We start from the raw sequence: 21,910 nt of genomic DNA, 5'->3' as shown, positions 1-21,910 counted from the left end.
TGAGCAGAGGGTTGGACTAGATGACCTCCTGAGATCCCTTCCAACCCTGATATTCTATGATTCTATGAACAATTTACACTTTTTCAGTACTAGCCTCACTTGCATTCCAGATGAGTAGTTAACTTTAATTGGCATATGTAGAGAGCACAGAACTCAGTGTTTGCTTTGGTTTTAATAATCAAGCTGTGAAGGTCACTGCCAGTCACCGTATTGCACTTAAACTCTGAATTCAGAGCTTTCCCTGCCCCCTCCAGAGCAATATGCCCACGAATGGTTATGAATCACTGCATTGTTCCTATGCAGTGTATCAACATACTGTTGAGAAATGAAGAAACAATAGAGTGTAATTCAGAGTTCTTTAACTCCACCATGGTGACTAGCATGGACTCCTTCAGACTTGTTGCTGTTATGACACTCTCTCATTGTGGTTGCTACACAAGATAGGCTAATTTGAATCATTGTATACTGTTTTGGAACCTCAAAATGCAAGACTTTGTAAGACAAAAACAGATGTGTCAGAGTTCTATGACCATTCATTTAGAAAACTGAAATAGCACTATTGCCATCTGTGAGAGAAGGCAGAGTTTGATTCAGGACTGAGGTGGGGGAGGATGGTCACGTGGTTAAGGCACTGGACTGGGACTTGTGCGATCTGGGTTCAGTCCCTGGTTCTGCCATAGACTCAGTGTGACTGAAGGCATGTCACCGAATATCTCTGAGCTTCCTTTCCCATCTTGTAAAATGAGGGAGTATTGTCTGGATACATGAGACCACTCCCAAGCTTTCCCACTAGCTGTCACTTTGGTTTGCCTGTAAAATGGGTGACTGTCCCTTCAACACAATCACTTACCAAGTAAACTTGGTCACTGAGATGGCTTCATTTATTGGGTGGAGAATGAGTCTCTCAAGCAGATACTGTTCTCTCCTTCTTAGGGTACTACAGAAATTATATTCCTCCCCCACCCCCCATGTGAAGGCAGTACATATGATGAATGACTGAAGAATTTCTATGTCTAAGTTCTGTATCGTTCTCTCTAAGCACTATTCTCCAAATATACACTTTAGCAATATTTATACTCCACAGACATGCAGTTTGCTAAAAAGGTGGAGTATTAGACTGACAGGCAGATATGGAAGTGCTGGAAGAAAAAATGCTTGTTATACTTATAGTAAAATGTTCTGTGATAAACTACTCATAGAGGTGGTAGGACAAGATACCACACACAAGTAGGTTAACTACAGGCAGAAAGCCACCTCTGTCAATAGCTGACTTCAGTAGAAGTCAGTGTAAATAAGCCCTATGGTGTTCGCCATCCATTGGTTGCAATGTGCTGCTCCTTCATCAATGCTAGATAAATGGAAGTAGTCCAGTAAACTGATACCTGGACTAATGTGTTTCCAATAAGGAACACAACTGTAGGGTTAGAAGCTTGGGAAATCACACATTCTCAAACACATGCTGTTTGACTGAGATCCTACTTAACACATGAGAAGACTTTAATGATAGGATCATAGAAATGTAGGGCTGGAATGGATCTCAAGAGGTCATCTAGACCATCCCCCTGTCCCGAGGCAGGACCAACTATTCCTAGTCCATTCCTGACAGATGTTTGTCCAACCTGTTCTTAAAAACCTCCAACGGTGTCAATTCCACAGCCTCCCTTGGAAGCTTATTCCAATACTTAATTATCGTTATAGTTAGAAAGTTTTCCCTAATATCTAACCTAAATGTTCCTAGCTGCAAATTAAGCCGATTACTTCGTGTCCTACCTTTAGCCAGAATGGAGAACAATTGATCCCTGTTCTCCTTATAACAACCCTTAACACATTTGAAGACTCTTATCAGATCCCCACTCGGTGTTCTTTTCTCAAGACTAAACATGCCCAGTTTTTATAACCTTTCTGCATCGGGCAGGTTTTCTAAACCTTATCATTTTTGTTGCACTCCTCTGGACACTCTCCAGTTTATCCACAGCTTTCCTGAAGGGTGGCCTCTAGAGTTGGACACAGTACTTCAACCGAGGCCCAACCCGTTTATCTCCCACGTCTCACATGCAACACTCCTGTTAATACACCCCAGAATATTAGCCTTTTTGGTAACTGCATCACACTGACTGATATTCAGTTTGTGGTGTGCAGTAACCCCCAGATCTTTTCCAGCAACACTATCCGCTAGCCTGTTGTTCCCTATTTTGTAGTTGTGCATTTGATTGTTCCTTCCTAAGCAAATACTTTCCACTTGTGTTTATTTAATTTCATTTTGTTGATCAATTCTCCAATTTGCCAGGGTCTGTTTTGAATTCTAATCCTGTCCTCCAAAGTGCTTGCATCCCCTCCCAGAGCACCTCGGGCATGCTTCATGTGCAGTCGTTCAAATAAATGTACCGTTTATTCTTATTTGATTTGGATTTGGGTGGCATTTGCTCGGCCTATCAAGTGCATTTATTCAGATGTGCAAAGTGTTTTTTTTCTTTATTTGCCAGCACTGAAAATTCAAAACCGCTTTCCTGACAGGCCAGTTTGTGCAATAAAGGCTGTATCCAGAATTGACAAGCCGACTGGCAGGGTGCAGGGCAGGGTGCATGAGTTTGGAGGTTAAAAAAAAATCCAGGCAGAGGGGCTGTCCAGCTACACACCTTTATAAAAAAAAAAAAAAGAAAAGAAAAAAGGGGAAAAAAAGACAGGGGGAAAAAAAGCGCCTGTTTGAATGGCAGCACATCAGACAGGCTCAGCTTTGCCTGCTCATAGCTCTAACCAGGCTTTTAAAAAAACCCACTTGTCCTCCAAATGTTGTGCTCGGTGTAAGCCTGCATTCTGTCTAATGGTAGCCTGAAATGTTGTTCTGTTACCGTATCTTCCTAAGTAAGCAGCCTTTGACCTAGCCAGCTGCAAAATAGTAGCTTGGAATTTAGATCTTGCATAGTGTTATGAATTTGTGTGACCTCCAGCTCTGAGCTCTCTTCGCCATGGGAGTTTGCATGTTTTCTTCTTCCTACAAGTGGCAGCCTGGATCCCAAGTTGAAAGTGAATCTTTGGCTTTGGCCTCCCTCCAGCATTCTTTGTTGAACAAGTAAGGATTTGGAATGGAGAGAGAGAGAGAGAGAGAGTGTGTGTGTGTGTGTGTGTGTGTGTGTGTGTGTGTGTGTAAAGGCTTCTGTAACAAGGAGGACGGAACAAAACACAACTTCATCTGGACTGCCCCTTTCGGAAACAGTGCTCGTTCCTGATTTATACAGTTTTGTTTCTCTTAAATCATGCAGCTCTGCTCTGCTGCTACAGCAGAGAGCTATCAGCAGTGCTGTGGAGTGAAACAGGTTTCTTGCAAAAGCTTCCTATTTGGATAAAACTAGCTATTCCTCTGGCTTCAGAACCCTTGTAGGACTGGAGGAATTCTGCCTACTGCAGTTATTGGAGGTCTTCAGTAATATTCTGGCTTTGGGTGATCCATAGGAAACATCCTTTTGTGGAAGACCTTAAAACAGGCCTTGATTCTGAGGGCGGTGCTGCAACACCCCGGACTGTAACGCAGGTATTCCTTAACACTTTCCCTTCAACTTGAACAGGAAGAAGCATTGTGGGGCAGCGTTTACTATAAAGCTACACTCTGATGCCTAAAAGTATCACACTGCAAACAGCAGGCTTTTTAAAATTACCATAACTGTGTTAATGATGAAATTTGTTTGATCTGACTCGGGAGAAGGAGCTACCCAGCAGCACGTAGCGGAAGGAAAGTGAAGACTTGGACTTCATTGCTGCTTGCAGAGGTGCTACTATCCCCCTCCTGCCTCGGAGGGACCATGTCTTCCTTGTACACCAGGAGCAAGGAGTTCACCCGAAACAGGAAGTCTCAGTCTGACTCTCCCCCGTCGTCTCCCTCCCCGATTGCAAAGACGCTCAGAGTAAGCAGCGTTTTCATTACTGTATTCCATTGTGACCTCTTCAGCGCTGGTTATAGCCAGAGATGAATGAAGTCAGTCTGTCCTCTTGTAGTGGGAGACCCAAGTACATGGTTTGCTTCTCTGCACAGGGTGACAGTATGAAATAAACTCAGGAAAACTCCTGTGTAGCAGCAGGTTTGAACCCTGTAAAAAGGTATTTTCCGCAGTCCCCATGCGGTAGTTACTTGGCTGAATGATTAGAGAATCTTTGTCACCCTATCTCTGCGTTTGCTTTCTGTTTCTTTGCAGTGGGCACAAACCCTTGTACATTAAATGGCTGAAAGCTTTGCTAGCAAAAAGTGTTTGAAGTGGAAATGAGGCAAAACCTGAACAGCTTGTTAAACTACACTTTGTTTTTTCATGTGCACTTAAATCTTACAAATGCACTGAAGTTTGCCGTGCAACTGGGCTCAGCCTCAGCAGCCCTGTGAAGTGGGACGTACCTGAGTCATTTTCAAAAACTTTGACAATAGCCTCTTGGCAGAGATGACTAGGTGGAGGTGGCTGTAATTTTGCATTGTCCCATTCCTTCAAATCGCTGCGTTTGGAGATGACCCCTCTGACAGCTTTTAATAATATGTTTACAATCACATTGCTAGGGGCTTTGGAGTTGTGTGAAAAATACTCTCCAGGGGCCCACGTTGTTAGGTAGGCAGCATGCCCTTGGTCTAGAGATTTTATGCATACCGTAGTCCAGCAGGAAAACTTTGGCTGAAGAGGTGAAACGAATCTCTAGGTAGCCTGAAGTGGTCACAGAAGACTAATATGCACTTGTCTCTTTACATTTTAATGACATAATATCCTCTTCAGAAAGATGGGAAAGGCCATTTAAACCACTATTTCCTTATGGGAAATGGTCATTGACACTATAAATCTTTAGCTGTATGCTCTCCGGCTGCTGCTCGCCCCTGGCAGTTAAATTTAATCCTGTAGTGCTGGGAGTCGGTCTCCAGCACTGGCAGTCGGTTCTATTACTGCATCTACTGGGAGCTTCTAGATGCTTATTGCCAAAGCCAGAGAGCTAGTTTGGGAGCTCAGGGAGTATCTATCTTCCTCCAAAGCTGCGTGAAACTGAATGGATCTTTTTTTAAATGTTCAATTTCTGCATCTGCACAGTAATTTGATCAATTGGCAAAGAGGGGAAATAGTGGGTGGAGAGCCTTTAATTTTTGTTCTAAACTGGAGACTGAAACGAATGTTTAAATACTCCAGTCATCCACTTATTAGAGAAGGTCAATGTCCACATTTTCTCAGACCCAAGCTGACTCATTCTCTCCTCCTCAACCATTTGTGCTGGGAAGCATATGACATGCACATCTGGCTGCAGCTGTCATTGCTGTGGTCACAGACACTCACTTGAGCTACCTCTGGCTACCTAACCCCTAAGATGCAGAATGATTAGGAACTCCTTGTTTTATCTGGAGTAACCATGAACAGGAGCACAGCCTCTTTGGGTGGCTCAGCTGCAGATCACGGAACCGAGTTAGGGATTGGTCCTGCTTTGAGCAGGGGGTGGGACTAGATGACCACCTGAGGTCCTTTCCAACCCTGATAGTCTATGAGTCTGACAGGTGGCTCAGTCTCTGATCTAGAGTCGCTTTCCCCAGAAGAGTGCTCACTTGGGATTGTAACACTAATGAGAGGATTTGTATGAGGGGAGAAATGCTCTCATAGCACTAGTGAGGCCACTGTTCCTGGTAGAGCACTGGGATACTTTAACAGTGCAAAGATTTCAGACTGCAAGTACACCAGCATTATTACAGTTCAGTGTAGGACAGTCAGAAGTAACTTTGTCTCGTTCCTGTAATGGATGTCAATGGTTAATTACTGAAGAGGTTTCAGATGAAGCGTAACAGCCCCAAACAAGTTGGACTTACCCAAAGTAGGCCAAGTCGGTTAGCTATTTCTCCCAGTACCACTCCCAGACTTGAAAACAAAATTGTTGATAATCTTAATACAGCAGGGAGCACTGCATGATCCCCTCGGTTTGTCTAATCTTAAGGCCTTATAGCTAATGACATTTGAAACGTGAATTTATCAACACCCATACATAGTTGGCTTTATGTTCATCCAAGATTCTGTGGTCTCTCCTTTTGAATTATGGTACCGTGTCACCCAAGTTGTCTTTTCACCCTTAATTTGGAAGACCTCTCCTAATCACAAAACAGAGACGTGGGATCACATTGCTTCATTATAAACTTTTACAAATAATAAGAAGCAGAACATACTGTACTGCAAAACACAGAGCATCACTGCAGTTACTGAAAAGACTGTAGAGGTAATTCAGGATGAATCCCAACACTTAATTCTCAGCTGACCTCTATGTCAGCACACTGTGTTATGGTATGCAAGATCATCCATCGTCCTAATTCCCTAGGCACATCAGTGTCGTTCAAGGACAAGTAATCCTGAAATGTTTTATTTTTTGTTTCATACTAAGACGGTTCACAACAGTGTTGGAGTGGGAGTAGCCAAACAAATCCTATCAAACCTTCTAGAGTAACCACAGCTCACTTCAATGTCCCAGCTTGCCAAAAGAAAATTAACTAGTTGGTTTTACTTTAATTCAGGTTTTGGTGATCTAAATTAACATCCAGTTGGCATAACAGTCCAAAGCTTCCAATGAAATAATAGTGGGAATTGTGTGGCAGCTTCTTCATGGGGAAACTTTGTACCAGATTCCTTCTCCCCCAACAGAACCTTCTTCATATAAAGTATTTGCACCATCACTGACAAGAGTTTGTTCCAGGAGAGCTCTAGTAGGTTACTTCAGTGTTAGGTAACTCCACAATATCAAGGAGCTGTATATTATGCATGTGGAAAACCTGCTCAGAGCAAGACAGGCAAGGTTGGAAAGGGTTGGGGCTTAAAATGTTGGCAGTCTAATGTAAAGTCTTTTAAAAGTCCCCAATATGCTGTTTGAAGGCCAAATGGCCCAGCTCTTTTTGTCATAGAGTTAAGCATGTCTTCCAACTCCCTGGTACCTGCTTCTGTGATTTCCCCCCCCCCCCCCCCGAAATAATTACCGGTTAGCCAAGTCTTTCAATGCCCAGGGATGCATATCCTCCCAAACTGCTGACTTGGGTATATTCAGCTTTTTCAGGTATTTCCTTACCTGTTCTTATCAATAGCTATTTTCATTTATAAGGTCCTCATTACTTTCTAATGGTCCATACCTCTTGTTCAAGACTGGCTGTGAAAAAGCATGTCATTAGCTCAGTGACTTTAAATCCATCAGTTATGTTTGTGCCCCTCATTGAATCATGTGGTACTTTCCCTGACTAGCATTAATCTGTGCTGTCTTTTTGCTATACTTTCTCCATAAGGTACTCTATATTGGTTACTTCCCAGATTGCCAGTCGCAGTACAGGTTCCTTTTTCCTGTCCGATCTTGGAATAGTCCTCCATATTGGCCACTTAGTCCTTGAACTGTCCAGCAGAATTCTCATCTTCACTGCCTTAATTATGACATTTCAAGATGCTCCAACTTTCTTCCATGCTCACTGATTTCAGTGTACTTCTCATTTGACCATCTAAAGTGCTATGTGCATGCTAAGTATTATCACAGTGGGGAGTGCACTAGTAACTTGGTTAGGATCAGTCTCCACTGTGAGTGGGCCATATGCTTGATCTCAGACTCTCAATATGGTGGCATCTGGTTGGGAGGAGAGGGCAAAGGCTCTCAACTTGCTCCCACTCATATCTCTAGAATTCTCCCAGTTCAGCCCTGCAGTTCTTTTGAGCAGAGGCTTCTGGGTGTACTGAAGTGCACCAAGCTACATGGTGGCTTAGTGATGTGAACAAGTGATTCTAGACTCTAACCCAGGTCTTAAAAGGAGAACGGCTAGTGCATGGACTTGTTAACGACTCAGTCTGCAAACGTGTTGCACAAAGACAAGAGCAGCATCTCTTAGATGTTAAAACATGAGTAACAGCATAAAATCTTATTTGTGTGGATATGCAATCAAAACCAGAGTTGTCACTTCCAATCCAGGAGCACTTTCCTTGTGCACTCAGACTTTGGTAGAAATGTTTGATTGGATTACAGCCTTGGAATAGTTTTGAGTACAAACAGATCTGACAGTCCCTTTGCACTGTTTGATTTGTGAGGGTTTTTATTCATGTGACAATTTTTTTAATCCTGTTTCAGATATGAATGGTAACAGGTTTATTCTTAAATTACGTAAAACTACTTAAGTGTCACTTGACTGGTTTCTTAACTGCAAATGAATTATAGAAAAGGCTACGTTATGTAAATATTCCTAGAGAAAATATTCTCTCTGGGTTCTCTGCTAAATGGCTTGTTGGATTACTCTAATTGCGATAAATTGGAACTAGATAAAAAATAAATGGTCTCCTGACATTTTACTCCTGGAGTGCTGACTGATTAGAGGGCAATAGCTTATATGCTATCTCCAGTTATCCTGTTAAGCATCAAATACAGTAACCTGTAGTCTTTATAGAGAACTAACTTGGTCAGTGTTGCTTTTCTGCATCCTGGTTGGCTTATCTCTGGTCTAGGAGACGAGTTTATGGATATCCTTTCTTAGGGACATTTAGCCAGTCAGAACACTATCTCATAATTAGAGGGTGCATTGCACAGAAGATGTACAAACTATATAAATATGTTCCTGTTTTGCACTAAGAACCTGCAGCCTGAACTGTTCCAAGATACTCAAAAGACCAAATCTAAGATACAACATGATGTGGTGGGCACAATTAAAGAATCCAGCACTGCATGTGAGAGCAACAGCTGGTTCGTAGAGACTCATCTTATTTGAATGTGTACCATGAAACAAGTACCTTTTGTCAGCCTGTATGGAGACTGATAACAGATGTAGATTTGCAGGGCTCCTCTGAGTCACCTTAGATGCTGGTGCTAAGTCCCAGTATTGGGTTTTGATGTGAATACTGTCAAGTCATGCTGATGGATCCAGTTAGCTCCATCAGGGTATAAAGGGGTGCTTTTTTGGGGCCAGAGGTCCTGGAGTGAAAGTCTAGAAACAGACAGCCACAAGGAACAGACTAGCCATAGATTGAAGCTATTCACTTATTTTAACATAAAACAAAACTCTTCTTCCTTGGTGTATGTATCTTTGTTCCTGTACACCAGTGAACATTGCTCAATTCCAATTCTGCTGCTCCCCAACAAAGCTGCTGCTTAAATGGCTGAGTAAGGAATTGCTTCACATTTAGTCACTTTTCCGATTCCTGAGCACTGCACTAGCTTTTCCATCTGACTTTTCATGTATAACTTGGCTGCATCTGGAAATGGATTGTACTCGCCTTCTAGCTACCTGTAATCCATCTATCACTTGAATTGCCACTATGATGTTCCCTTACCCCTTATTGGTGAGAGCAAGGAAGGAATAATGGGAGACTTTCAGATGAAGAGTTTTATACAAATGAGCAAAATCTAATAGGCAGAATTCTAGTCTGGTGTAAAAGTTAGCATGTTCAGAAGCTGGCTTTGCTACCGTAGTCAGTGACTGGTCGCAGAGTGGAACCCAGCATCCTGTCTCTGATTTTTAAAATTCTCCATTTGACCTGCTACCATTTTTACCGCCGATATTTGCTGCTGAAGAGCCTGGTGGTTCAGTTTTAGCTGTCAAGCAGCTTGCATATAAACTGGCCATTTAGCTTTCATGCTCACCACCTAGAGAGAAGCAAAAGAGTTTGTTTCCGTTCCTGTTACCCCAATCAGGAGACTCCTCCAACCTCCATATTGTATAGTAGTCCCTAAACAAAGTAACACGGTGCAATGTGCATCAGTTGCATCTTCACTGCATGTCCACACATTTCAGTGATAAGTATATGTATTTTATCAATTTTTCACTCGTAAAACAGATTGTAAAAGTAAGATTGCTTTTGAATGCCACAAATTCATAAGTTGCTATTGCATTTTATTTTGTCCAATTTTTAACTCCAATTCCAGACATAAATACTGTCCTTAATTAGCTTAGCTGCCCACTAAAACTACCGAACTTGAATTCTGGCCAGTTTCCAAGTGCCATAAAGGTGTATTTAAATCCCCCATACTAAAACGTGGAAAAGCCCAGACGTGGTGTTTGAAGGGGAGGGGAGCAGAGAAGAAGCAACAGTCTTACAAACCTATGACCTTGTGAAATTTAGATGCAAAAAGCCTTCCCTCTCCTGTGTCACTTGGGTGCCTGCTTTTTATTTCCTCTTGAAGCTGCAAGTCTGGAGGGTTGTGGCTAAGATCGTATCGCTTCTCTGCAAAATTAATTTTTTCACCAATAAAATCTGATCTGCCTTCAAAAAAAAAAAGGGTGGGGGGTGGGGGGAAGAAAAATTAACAGCCACAAAACCAGGTTTCTGAATTGTGGCCTTTACTAAATTAAAATACAGTCCAGCTTGACATTTTACATGCAGACTTTTATCCCTGTGGGTTTGTGATAATGAAGTTCAGCTGTTGTAAAGCCAAAGGGCCGTGCAAGAGAAGAGGCTGGGAACTGAGGGTAGGACTGGCAGTCATGCAAACTGTAGTATTACTGTTGAATTTTAGGCCCAGTTTGGGATTGGAGCAGCGCACTAATCACACACAGTTGTCACTCAGAATTATAGTAGTATGTATTAGTTTCTGATTTACAACAAGGATAGCACGTTTAATTGTCTAAGCTGTTCAGCTAGTCTCTGAAGCCACTGTTTATTCTTGGATGATCATCTAATGTGCTCCAATAAGAGCAGCTTTTATGAAGCTAAGCCTGCTGATTTATAGTTGGGAAAACATACTTTGCATCAGGTTTATTGGGGTTTGGGGGTGGTTTGGTTTTACGGGGTTATTAATCACATGCACAGGACTTGTAACACTTGCACTCACACATACCTAAAATTGGAAGGCAAGCTGTGTTCTTTTTCAGCCCTATCTTACAGGAAGCTCCAGAAGTATGTAGCTATCATGTCAGGAGGCTTGTTTTTCCAGAGATACAATAACTTCAAGAAGCATTATCAAGTACTCTACGCCAGTAGGGCATTCCTTTAAGAATGGATGTCCTTGTTGTACTGTTATAGAATTGTTATAGAATATATATTCTAAGACCGCACTCTTCAGTTCTTGAGTAACATATGTAATTCCAAAGAAATCCTTGGGGTAAGAGGCATTAGACTGAATCATATACTTGTCCGATCTATATATGCATGAATAGGGGTGTGAGAACCTACAATACAGTAATGTCTTCTGTCCTCAAAGCTACTACTAGTGCAGCTCCTCTTATGGTAGTAATGGTGAGAGAGAGATCTAGTCTGAACAAGGCACCAGTGGTAGCTGTCATTTTTTACCACCGTCCTACCAGAGGTCCTGCACCAGTGATAGCAACTGTATAAAATCTTGGGAGTGGGAAGCGGGCATAGACAAGGTGAAAGGTGTTGTGTGTGTGTATGTGTTGTCGTCTTGACAAACAATGCCTCCTAACTCTTTGGGTGTTATGCACATGCGGGAAGAGGGAAATGCCCCTAAAAGCAGGTGACTTTTGTTTTTTGTTAATGTAAGTGGTAGATTCTCTGTAACTTGAAGTCTTTAACCCATGATTTGAGTAACTCAGCCAGAGGTGAGGGGTCCATTACAGGAGTGGTGGGTGAGGCTCTGTGGCTTGCAATGTGCAGGAGGTCGGACCAGATGATCATGATGGTCCCTTGAGACCTTAAAGTCTGTGCGCTCCAAGTTGTTTTAAAACCCAAACTCATGAGGCTCATGAGCGGATACTTGGCAACAGAAGCTTAAACTACAGGCGGTGCATAAAACGTGGCCTTTTCATTGGGAAAGGTGACGAAGGGGGTGTGGCTTGAGCTGTGCTCCAGGATCTCGTTAATGGATAGTCATTTTATCATGCAAAAATAACAGGAGTACTTGTGGCACCTTAGAGACTAACAAATTTATTAGAGCATAAGCTTTCGTGGGCTACAACCCACTTCTTCGGATGCTTATCTGGGTTGTAGCCCACGAAAGCTTATGCTCTAATAAATTTGTTAGTCTCTAAGGTGCCACAAGTACTCCTGTTATTTTTGCGGATACAGACTAACACGGCTGCTACTCTGAAACCTGTCATTTTATCATGGATATTTGTCAGACACTATGACAAAATACAGTAAAACAAGTCCCGTGTAAAACATCCCAGAATAGCCCAGATTTTCCCAAGCTTGATGAGTTAGAGATGATACAGCATAAAATGTTCCTGACCCATGTATTGTCTTTGGAAGAAATGTAAATATTAGATTTTTTTCCCCATCCTCGCAGGGTCAGATCTTGGCCACAGAAGAATGCAATTGAAGGCAATTAGGCCAATTTCTGTTTTGGCAAGAGAAAAGGTTGAGCCCCTTCTGGCACTGCCTTTTAGGGCTGCATTTTATCTTAAGCCTTCTATAAGGAGGTTGGTTTTAATTATACTTTACTGAACTTCTAATAGCTGTAAAAGCTTTTGAGTTTTTTAAAGGAAGTCTCCAGTGTTCCATAATCCGAACACATTTCTAAAATCAAAACCATATGGCATCCCGGGCTCTTTTCAATCTCGTTGCTATCCAAACTAATAAACTGCCAATACCTAGCTCTGCTTTTTAATTAGAAATGGGAACAGAGTAAGCCCAATGAAATATCCTGGGGCAGGGAGGGTTGGAGAGAAATAGCTTCATGTGGGAAAGTTCAGAGCAATATTAGGACAACTAATACTGCTCTGTTTGCCTCCTTGGTTCCTTAGCACCAGCACCTCAGAGGCCCTATGTTCTGCCAACCAATCAATCTCGTCTGGATGAGATTCCCACTGGACCTCATTAGTACCCTTTCTGGATTGGCTAGACAGGTTGCTGAAGAACAATATAATGCATCCTCTGCACTGTGCTTGAACATGGTGGTGGTGCTGCTGCTACCTGACCCCAGGGTTTGATGCTTTGAGTAGTTCCTTTGTATGTGACCCATAGTGGTTTCACATCTTAACTCGACAGGGGAAGAGGGCAAGCACCAGGGCTTACCAGAAACTTGAGTGTGTGCCAATATGTTCTCCTTTTCACTGTGCTCTGGTTTCACCTCTTTAAAAGACTGCACCTTCTAGGGCTCAGTGCTTCCTGAAGAAATGCCGGCACATTGGTTTAATACCGACTCGGGAAGCATATCGCCATCCGTATCACCAGCACAGCTCCTTGGTTTTCATTGGTCTCCTATCTGAATACTGCCCCAACCGGGCCCTCTTTGACTTGTGAGATGTATGATCTCACAGCTTGAACTTGTAAGGCTGCAATTGTTTCTAGTTAAACTTCAGCAAGGCCTGAGGAAAATGGAATGAAGTGGACAAAACGGACAATATAGTGTCTAAAAATGCAGTATTAATGGCCAAGAAAAAGGACAGTTCAGGTTCTGATAGTTACAGCTGCATTGCACTCCTGGGCATACTTTTAACATAGCATAATGTACGGTATCCATTTAACAAAAAACAGGAATGGAAAATACCACACTTGTATGTACATGTCTTACTGAGTAACTCTCTCATTGTACTATGGTACAGGATGCTACTTGTCATGTATGAATTTAGATTTTCAATTCTTTGGGGCAGGGACTAGGTCTCTGAAGCACACACCACACTCCACTGCTCATGTATCATGTGTGCAGTGAGGCTGAGTTAATGCTCCAGGACCTGTAACACTTGCATTTTGACTTTTAAAAATAATGTTTAAATATGCAACTTCATTGTTGCTGTCAATTTTTTTGCATTTTTCCTACAACTTTTTCAAAGGGAAAACTGGTGGAGGGAGAAGCGTTGGTAGGTAAAACAGTTGTCCCATGCAGTTTTGGCCAGAATTTCAGACGAGCTCACTGCCCACAATTGGGCCAGATTTTCAAAAGAACTGGGCATGTTGGGAGCTGAGTTCTTTTAAGAAGCTGCCTCCGTTTTGGGGTGCTGACTAGTACATCTGGATGTCTGTCTTTGAACAAATGACACTGGCCTAGCTTTTGCCTCTTAATTTGCCCCGAGGCTTACTCTTTCCCAAGTCATCCCTGGTGTGTGTCTCCTGAAATGCGCAACTGAAAACTTAAAGTATCTACTGTAAGTTCTCGATCATCAGTTTTAAAATACTCATCGCTTTGTTAGCTTCAAAGCTGCCTCCGTGAGGATTATGTTCAGACAGATTTTCACAGTTGAGCTCCTTTGGCTAGAGCCCACTCCAAAATTTATGCTCGACCTTTTTTTCCACAATGGGGGAAAATTTATTTTCTTCCACTATCTTAAAATTATGTGAAACTTTTCCTCTGAAACTTTCACACACACAAAATTGGCCTTTGGACAAAGACCAACCATTGAAAATGTCAGTCTCAAAAGTGATTCCTTCCCTCCCATACACACCCAAAAGCCTGTGATCAATTGTAAGCATGGTTTTATGAGGGAAAACGTTTTGCAACTTTTAATTACAGTAGGGTTATAGTGCAGGTTCCTCCAGGTTTGGACAAACTTGGAACTTAATGATCTTTCTCTCAAAATATTACTTGAACTGGATCACTCTGCTGGACTATAAATAGGCTGAGGGAAAGCGTCCAAGGCTTTCAGACCTTGGGAATAACATACTTGCAAATTCAAAATGGGGAGCTAACCCAGCAACATTAAGAGCCGCCACACTTGCACTTTGCTATTCAACGGCCAAATACGCACGTCCCATGTGGGAAAGATTGGCTCATGCAAAGAAGCTGGGCCCTGTTCTGAATGACAGCTGTCGTTACATCACAGGATGTCTAAAGCCAGACGTGAACAGCCTCTATGCGCTTGCCAGAATTGTTCTGCCAGATATCAGCAGATCAGTCACAAGCAAAATAGAATGACTGCATCAAGTCGAAGGTACCAGACATTTGCTACGTGGCAGTTAGCTGCCTGAAATAACCCACACTTTCTAGCTCCAGTGCAGTCTCTTAGAAAATCACTGATGGCCACGTGACTGGAAATGGGGCACACGCAGATAGAAATACTCGCTGAGGATGTCAAAAGGCACATCAGTGTTGTCGAATGCCTTCCGACAGGTGCAGGGAAGGATTGGTTGACCTGGAGATGTTGTTTAAAGCACCTCCATATAAGAGATGGCCATTCAAAAGTCACTGTGCACAAATAGGGCTATCAATGACCCAGACATGGGACTGTGGTGAAACACAGCCATGGACCATCTGCTGGTCAGCTAGCTCCTGGAGGAGCCATACATAATGGAAGACCTCTCCAGGGCCACAGACCGGGCCATATCATGTGCCCGGTATGGGAAAAAAACTATGATTGTGGGTGGAAGGACACAAGAAGATGATGGACCTTGGGAAAGATGCTAAGCTTTCTGCAGAGCTGCAGTCTGGGGTACAAATGTGAAATCCAACGATTTCCTGTAAATTATGAATTTCTTATAATAAATTGGATTAATTTAACAAGACATAGCCACACAGATTAAGTGTGCACCCAGACCCACCCATCGAGAAAAGCGTCAGGCAGCCTTGGCTTTGTAAGTTGTGGTATAAAGATGTTTTTAAAATAACCACTGAGGGGGCTGTTTGGCTGTTCCTTTCTTGTCAGTTCCTAAATGCCTGTTGGGCTGCCCTGCAGTGTCCTTCCCAGCAGTAATTTTGGCCCTAATGAAGTAAGAAGTGCCATGCCTGAAAGGATGCTGCCTGATGCTCTCATGGAAGGGAGTAGAGCTGGGATGACACAATGCTCTTGTCTCTTTTCTCCCTCTTTCGGTCAGTAGCTTTTAGTCTCTCCCCACCCCCCCAATCTCATTCAGTCTCTCTCCCTGCTGCCTGAGAGAGACTTCCCTGGTTTGTGAACAAAGTGACCACATTTTGCTTTTCATAAGGTGACCATGCGATTTCCCCCTCCCTCCCCAATTCAAAACGGTTTCCCCTTTTCCCCCCACATTGCCCTCCAGGAAAAGAGACCTGTTATTTGAGGACTTTCTCAATGCTGTTACAGAACATAAACAGTCCTGATGTAATAGCTGCAAAGCTTCAAATTAAGTGGATTATTTCCATGACCGGTTGCCACTGTAAGAAAAGCTGTCACTGAAAGGGATTAGCATATTGGTCTGTAAAACACTTGAATCCTTTTCAACAAGAGCGTTGTTAATCACCCCCTAATTCCTCTGCCCTGTGGAATGGAGAAGATGGAGCCAGAAGACATTGGGTAGCTGTCTGACTTTTGTGCTGAAGTGAGATACTTTGTTTTAAGAAGCAAGTTTTACTAGAGCCTCTTACAAAAGAGCAAGAAGGCTTTGTTGTGTCAGGCAGTAAGGACAGAAGCGGGAAAGCTACTCAAGGTAAACATCACAGTTTGAGATGCCAGTAAAATGTGGAGGTTTTCCTCCTTAACTTAACTCCCTGCAAGGCCTCTTAATTACAGCTGCCCCAACCAAAGGCTCTTAGAAAAATAAGGCACATGCCGAAGCGTAGCCTTGTGGTTAAGGCAGTGAACAGAAGGTCAGAGCTGTGTTCAGTTCCCAGCTCTGCCAAAGACAGCTCAAGCAGTTTAGGAGCCAAAGTTTCTCGGAAGATCAGAGGGATATGGGCCCCCAAGTGCTCTGACACCTTTGAAAATGGGACAGTCTCCTGAATCACTGAGGTGTGTTTTAAAATGTCCTCTCATCCAGGGCCGGCTTTAGGCCGATTCCCCGTAATCAGGCCCCGCGCCTTAGGTTCACAGGGCGGGGGGGTCCTTCAGTGCCGCGGAAGACGCGGAGCGGACCCCCGCCTCTGAAGTGCTGCCGAAGACCCTCTGTGCCTTAGTTCGCCACCTGTACAATGGGGAAGAACAAACTTTCCTTATCTTGCTGGCCGTCAGAACAAAGTAATGTTGGTGAGGTACCCAAATGCTATGGTTAGGGTCCTATCAAATTCATGGTCCATTATGGACAATTTCACGGCCATAGGATTTGAAAATTGGTAAATTTCACGTTTGCAGATGTTTAAATCTGAAATTTCACAGTGTTGTAACCGTGGGGGTCCTGAACCAAAAGGAGATTGTGGGGGTCGCAAACCTGTGTAGGGGGGTCAGCTTCTGTGCTGCCTTCAGAACTGGACAGAGTGGGGAGGAGGGGGTGCAGAGCTATCTGTAGACAGAGAGATGCCCAAGAGCAGCCCTGCAGGGAAAGAGCAAGCCCTGCCCCGCCCCGCCCCAGCCCTGCCCCGACTAGCAGCTAGGAGCCCCCTTTGCTGGAGCGCTCCCAGCAGCACAGGGAAGATTGGATCCAACTCCACAAGCCTCTTCCAGCTGTAGGAACTTCTGGGGCTGCTGCCCAGTCCCAGAGCATCCTGCAGCAGGGGGAGGCACCCGGAGGTGGGTCTAGTCCGTCCGCCCACCACCACCTCCCACCCTGAGCAGCTGTGCAGGGGATGGACAAGTTCTGTCCGTCCTGAACAAGGGGACATCGGATTTCACGGGGAAGGGCTTATTTCATGGCCCGTGTCGCGTTTTTCACGGACATGAAATTGGTAGGGCCCTAACTATGATGATGGGGCCACACAACTGCCTACATGGAGTTAGTGGTTAGCTTTTCTGCTCATTTCCCTAACAGCAGACACGCTAAGGGGAAGACTTTCATAAGTATAAATAGCAGTTAGGTGCCTAATTGTAATTTGTCTCTTTTGAAAATCTTCCCCTCAAACTTTTGTGGCAGAGCTACTTCAAGAGTTAGCAGTTGGCCCTAAACAAGGGTGCCCAAAGTATTGTCTGAGTGTAACACAAGGGATCCATCAGCTATAACTGTAGAAAGAAGACAGAGCTAATTGATGGCAGCTTTTTTCCATTGCTGGTGAACTCAACCAACAAAGCAATTTCTGTTCACTTATCAAATGCAGTTTCACTGTTCGCTCCCCCAGCCTTGAACTGTTATGTAGAGTTGCTTTGTACAGCTAAACACTTGCCAGGTTTCACTCCAGAGGTGGCTGTGTAATGAAGTGGTCCCTGTGTACTCTTTGAACAGCATTTTTGTTTGCAAAGCACTTTGGAATCCTTCTCTGTTGCTATAGAAACGTGAGATTAAATTATGAAGAATATTTAAGTACAAGCAAATGTGGCAGTGCACACAAGCTTCTGATACACCTTAAGGTTGTACTTGAGTTAAACTGGATGCAGGCCTCATGCTGCTGAAAGTTGACAGAATGATGTCGTGCTTCTCCCAGTTGCTCTGTTCTTGCTCAGTTTCTGTAAGCAGGATTTTTAGGGGTTTTTTTTCACCCTGCCTGCTCATAAGAATATTATAGCCAAGGAGAGTATATAGAACCATTTGCTGTGTATTTCTCCATGAACATGGAGAAGCTCCTGGATTTCAGACATTGATAGAGATGCTGAACACTCTAACGCAGGGGTGGCCAACCTGTGGCTCCGGAGCCATATGCGGCTCCTTGTATAGGCACCGATTCCGGGGCTGGAGCTACAGGCGACAACTTTCCAATGTGCTGGGGGGTGCTCACTGCTCAACCCCTGGCTCTGCCACAGGCCCTGTCCCCATTCCACCCCTTCCCGCCCCATCCCCTGAACCTGCCGTGCCCTCGCTCTTCCCCTCTACCTCCCCCAGAGCCTCCTGCACGCCACGAAACAGCTGATCAGGAGGTGTGGGGGGGGGGGGCGCTGATCAGCGGGGCTGCCGGTGGGTGGGAGGCGCTGGGGGGAGGGGGAGCTGATTGATGAGGGGCTGCTGATGTATTACTGTGGCTCTTTGGCAATGTACATTGGTAAATTCTGGCTCCTTCTCAGGCTCAGGTTGGCCACCCCTGGGCTAACAAGACTGCAAGCCTAGTTTTGAAGCCTAGGTGGACTTTTCACTATCAAGCAGTTTGAGATAGGGTTGCCAATTTTGATTGGACGTATTCCTGGAGATTTCATCTCATGACCTAATCTTTAATTAAAAATTCATCTTTAATTCATGGAGACTCCAGGACAATCCTGAAGGGTTGGCAACCCTAGTTTGAGAGGCAACTTCAAGCTAAATCCTGGGTCTTAGCCCATGACACCCTTAAAGGCTTCAGATCTCACCTCTTGAAAATGGGCAACAAGTTATCCACTCAAGTGAGGCTTTTGGCATTAAATTTTACAGCGTATTTGATTAACTCAAGTCCAACAAAGGAGAATTAACTGGGAAGGGGGGGGGGCATGGGATTAAAACAGGGCCCACTTCTCTGCTGCTTTGTGCTGTCACTTGCACTAGTGCAGTGGATGTAAAGCATTAATACTGTGATATAGTAGCATTTTACACCCATTTTAGAGGTGACAAAACTAACACAAGGTTCAAAACAGGGAAAATTGTGGTCCAGTTGGCATTGGATTCTATAAATTAAAATTTAAATAAATGTCTATAAAATAAACAGAAGGGTTACAGAGATGATGGAAGGACGTGTGGGGACCGTACTTGTGATGGTATATGCTGTATCATCTATGCCACTACTGTTTGACTTCTGCACTTGTATGTAATGGAGAACATTCCAACCCAGAAGACTCTTTTTAGCAAGTGTGGCTTACCGCAGCTAACCTCTGTAGCAGATTGTTGTGCCAAGCCAAACTATGCTCTGATTTATTTTATGTATAGGTTGGCTCAGATTGTCTTTGGTTTAAGAGCACAAGTGGGCTGCAGCAGATGCAGTGCTAAGAATAGAACTGCAGGGGTGATTTGGAGGTTGGTTGAACTCGCAGGGAAATACACTCTGCACCAAAAATTCCAAATCATCTTGCCTGGTGCTCTGCAGCCAGGGTCCCCCAAAGTTTCACTATGCTCAGGTACTGCTGTGTCCCCTCAGCATTCTTGAGTAACTTCTGAATAGAACATTCCTTCTGCTGGAAGTTTGCTTTAGGTTGGAGATGTTCAGCCTTGAAAACAATACCAATTTGCAGATTTTTCAGAGTCTAACACAAATACGCAGGGGGATGGAGAGAGGGTTGTCTTTGTCATACTTTCCCATGCTGTTCTCATCTATCTCGCTCAATGGACGCTTCTTCCATCAGGGTTAGAAGGCATGCGTTCATTTAGAGAGGAGCACGTGTACATTTGTTGTGAATCTAAGGGAGATCTGACAACCAATGAATTATTCCTTTCATGACAAATGTCCCTTCCATGAATGAGATTTTGGGTGCAGTGCACACACGGTAGCAGTCTTCACTAATGGATATTTTAGGCTTGCATTTAAGGATATGTAAAACGTAAGCTATCATTGGTCTTGGTAGAGACAGAATTTAAGTCAGCCTAATGTGAACTAGATGGAGGAAGTTTAACATACAGCCAACGGACTTAGAACTATCTCCATGTAAAGGAATCTCACTTGTTACAGACAGACACACGCACACTCCTATCCGACTCCACTTTCCTCCCTGACAGTCATCTACAATGTTATGATTTTGGAAACTTGGATTTTGCCCAGTGCCTTCAGATAGGTTGAAACTTGAAATGCTGCAGTGAAGTCATAGCAATTGAGAGGTTATGGGAAAAGATCAGAGATTTGTGGTTTGGATACGTGAGATAATACAGTTTGGATAAATGGGAAAAAGCTTATAACAGTGTTCTTGGGGCTTGCTTTCAGAGTTGGAAAGTAGATCCTAAGTGCTGTAGCTGCAATTCTTGAGTTGACGTGTTAATGGTGTCTCACTTGCTAATCCTGTTTTCTTTTGTCTCCCTCTTCCTTTAGCATGAAAGACTTTCCAGGTAAGAGCTTTACCATTCACACTTTCTAATTAACAGGTATAAATGGTATATTTGGGCTGGTCCACACTAACCCCCCACTTCGAACTAAGATACGCAACTTCAGCTACGTTATTCATGTAGCTGAAGTCGAACTATCTTAGTTCGAACTTACCACTGGTCCTCATGCGGCAGGCAGGCTCCCCCGTCAACTCTGCATACTCCTCTCGCGGAGCAGGAGTACCGGCGTCGACGGCGAGCACTTCCGGGATCGATCCGGCATCGATTTATCGTGTCTAGACAAGACGCGATAAATCGATCCCAGAAGATCGATTGCTTACCGCCGGACCCGGAGGTAAGTATAGACGTACCCTTTGTCTTGCCTCCTACATTCACAGCACTCTAAATGAGTAGCATGTCCTGCTTATTGGAGATGAAGCATGGATCAGGGTCCAGGACTAGGTTGATTCCAAAAAGGGTTCCCTTGATATAATACTTGCCTCATGCAAGTTTTGGAACCATTCTTCTCCCAAAAAGAAATCACATAGGCAGTGACTCAGCAAGGGGAAAGACATTATCCCTTTCACTGCCGTTTGAATGGGTGGGGAACCTCTCCGCCAGCGAGGCAGAACCATACCTTGGGGGAAAGGTTGGCAGAAACCGCTGACTTGTATATCCTTGATTGGCGGGGATGGGGCCAATACCCTGTTTTCTGAGTTTCCAAGCTGTTGGTGACCACATCGGTCAGGAATTCCTCATGTGAACTTCATTTAAGCTTTGAATGATAACAGTGATGCTATGTCAGTGACTGTTCTGAAGTGCTTCAGGTAGGTGTTGAGATGTTTCTTGGAAGGCTTGAGTCCTGACCAGTCGTGGTCACACTGACCGCATCTTAGCTGTTCCCAGGCTGATCTTTACTCTACTAGTGTTGGATCTTGTTTGTTTTTAGGTTGGAATCAGCAGGTACAAGCCCTACCACCAGCGACTCGTACAGCGATCGCGCCTCCAGCCGCTCCAGCGCTTACACCAGAAGAGAGAACCGCCTGGCTTCCCTCAGCAGTAGAACAGAGGAGGAGACTAACCGGGACTATAAAAAAGTAGGGCTCTTTTATATGTAATGTTTCTACCCCATGTACCCTAAGAGCTGCCTATTTGAGCTGTAGCCTTCTTGCAGAAACCTGAGGTCTGCTGGGAGGAGCTGTGAAAGATCAAAAAGGAAGAGTTTTCAGGAATCACTAAAAGTTACCTTGCAAGCAAAGGGTTATTTTATCAGCTCAGCCATCACAGGGCTTGTTTCTCTTGACTTCACTGTCTGTTGGAATCACAGTCCTTGAACCGTA

The 21,910-nt window shown here is 43.9% G+C and overlaps 1 protein-coding gene across 5 annotated transcripts in view; it reads left to right on the top strand.

Moving 5' to 3' along the window:
• The window catches only part of PPP1R12B (protein phosphatase 1 regulatory subunit 12B), a 158,440-nt gene that overhangs the window by 118,061 nt on the left and 18,469 nt on the right, over nucleotides 1–21,910 (top strand). For 4 of the 5 annotated variants that reach the window (XM_065402540.1, XM_065402538.1, XM_065402537.1 and 1 more), the window contains 2 exons: nucleotides 20,578–20,594; nucleotides 21,520–21,667. In XM_065402540.1, the coding sequence (XP_065258612.1) occupies nucleotides 20,578–20,594; nucleotides 21,520–21,667 (165 nt within the window). Of the gene's footprint in view, nucleotides 1–3,797; nucleotides 3,900–20,577; nucleotides 20,595–21,519; nucleotides 21,668–21,910 lie in introns of those variants that run through there. The other variant, XM_065402541.1, reaches the window with a different exon arrangement.

Source organism: Emys orbicularis, chromosome 4 (genome assembly GCF_028017835.1).
Source record: "Emys orbicularis isolate rEmyOrb1 chromosome 4, rEmyOrb1.hap1, whole genome shotgun sequence".
NCBI lineage: Eukaryota > Metazoa > Chordata > Testudines > Emydidae > Emys > Emys orbicularis.
This window is presented reverse-complemented; position numbering and strand designations above follow the sequence as displayed.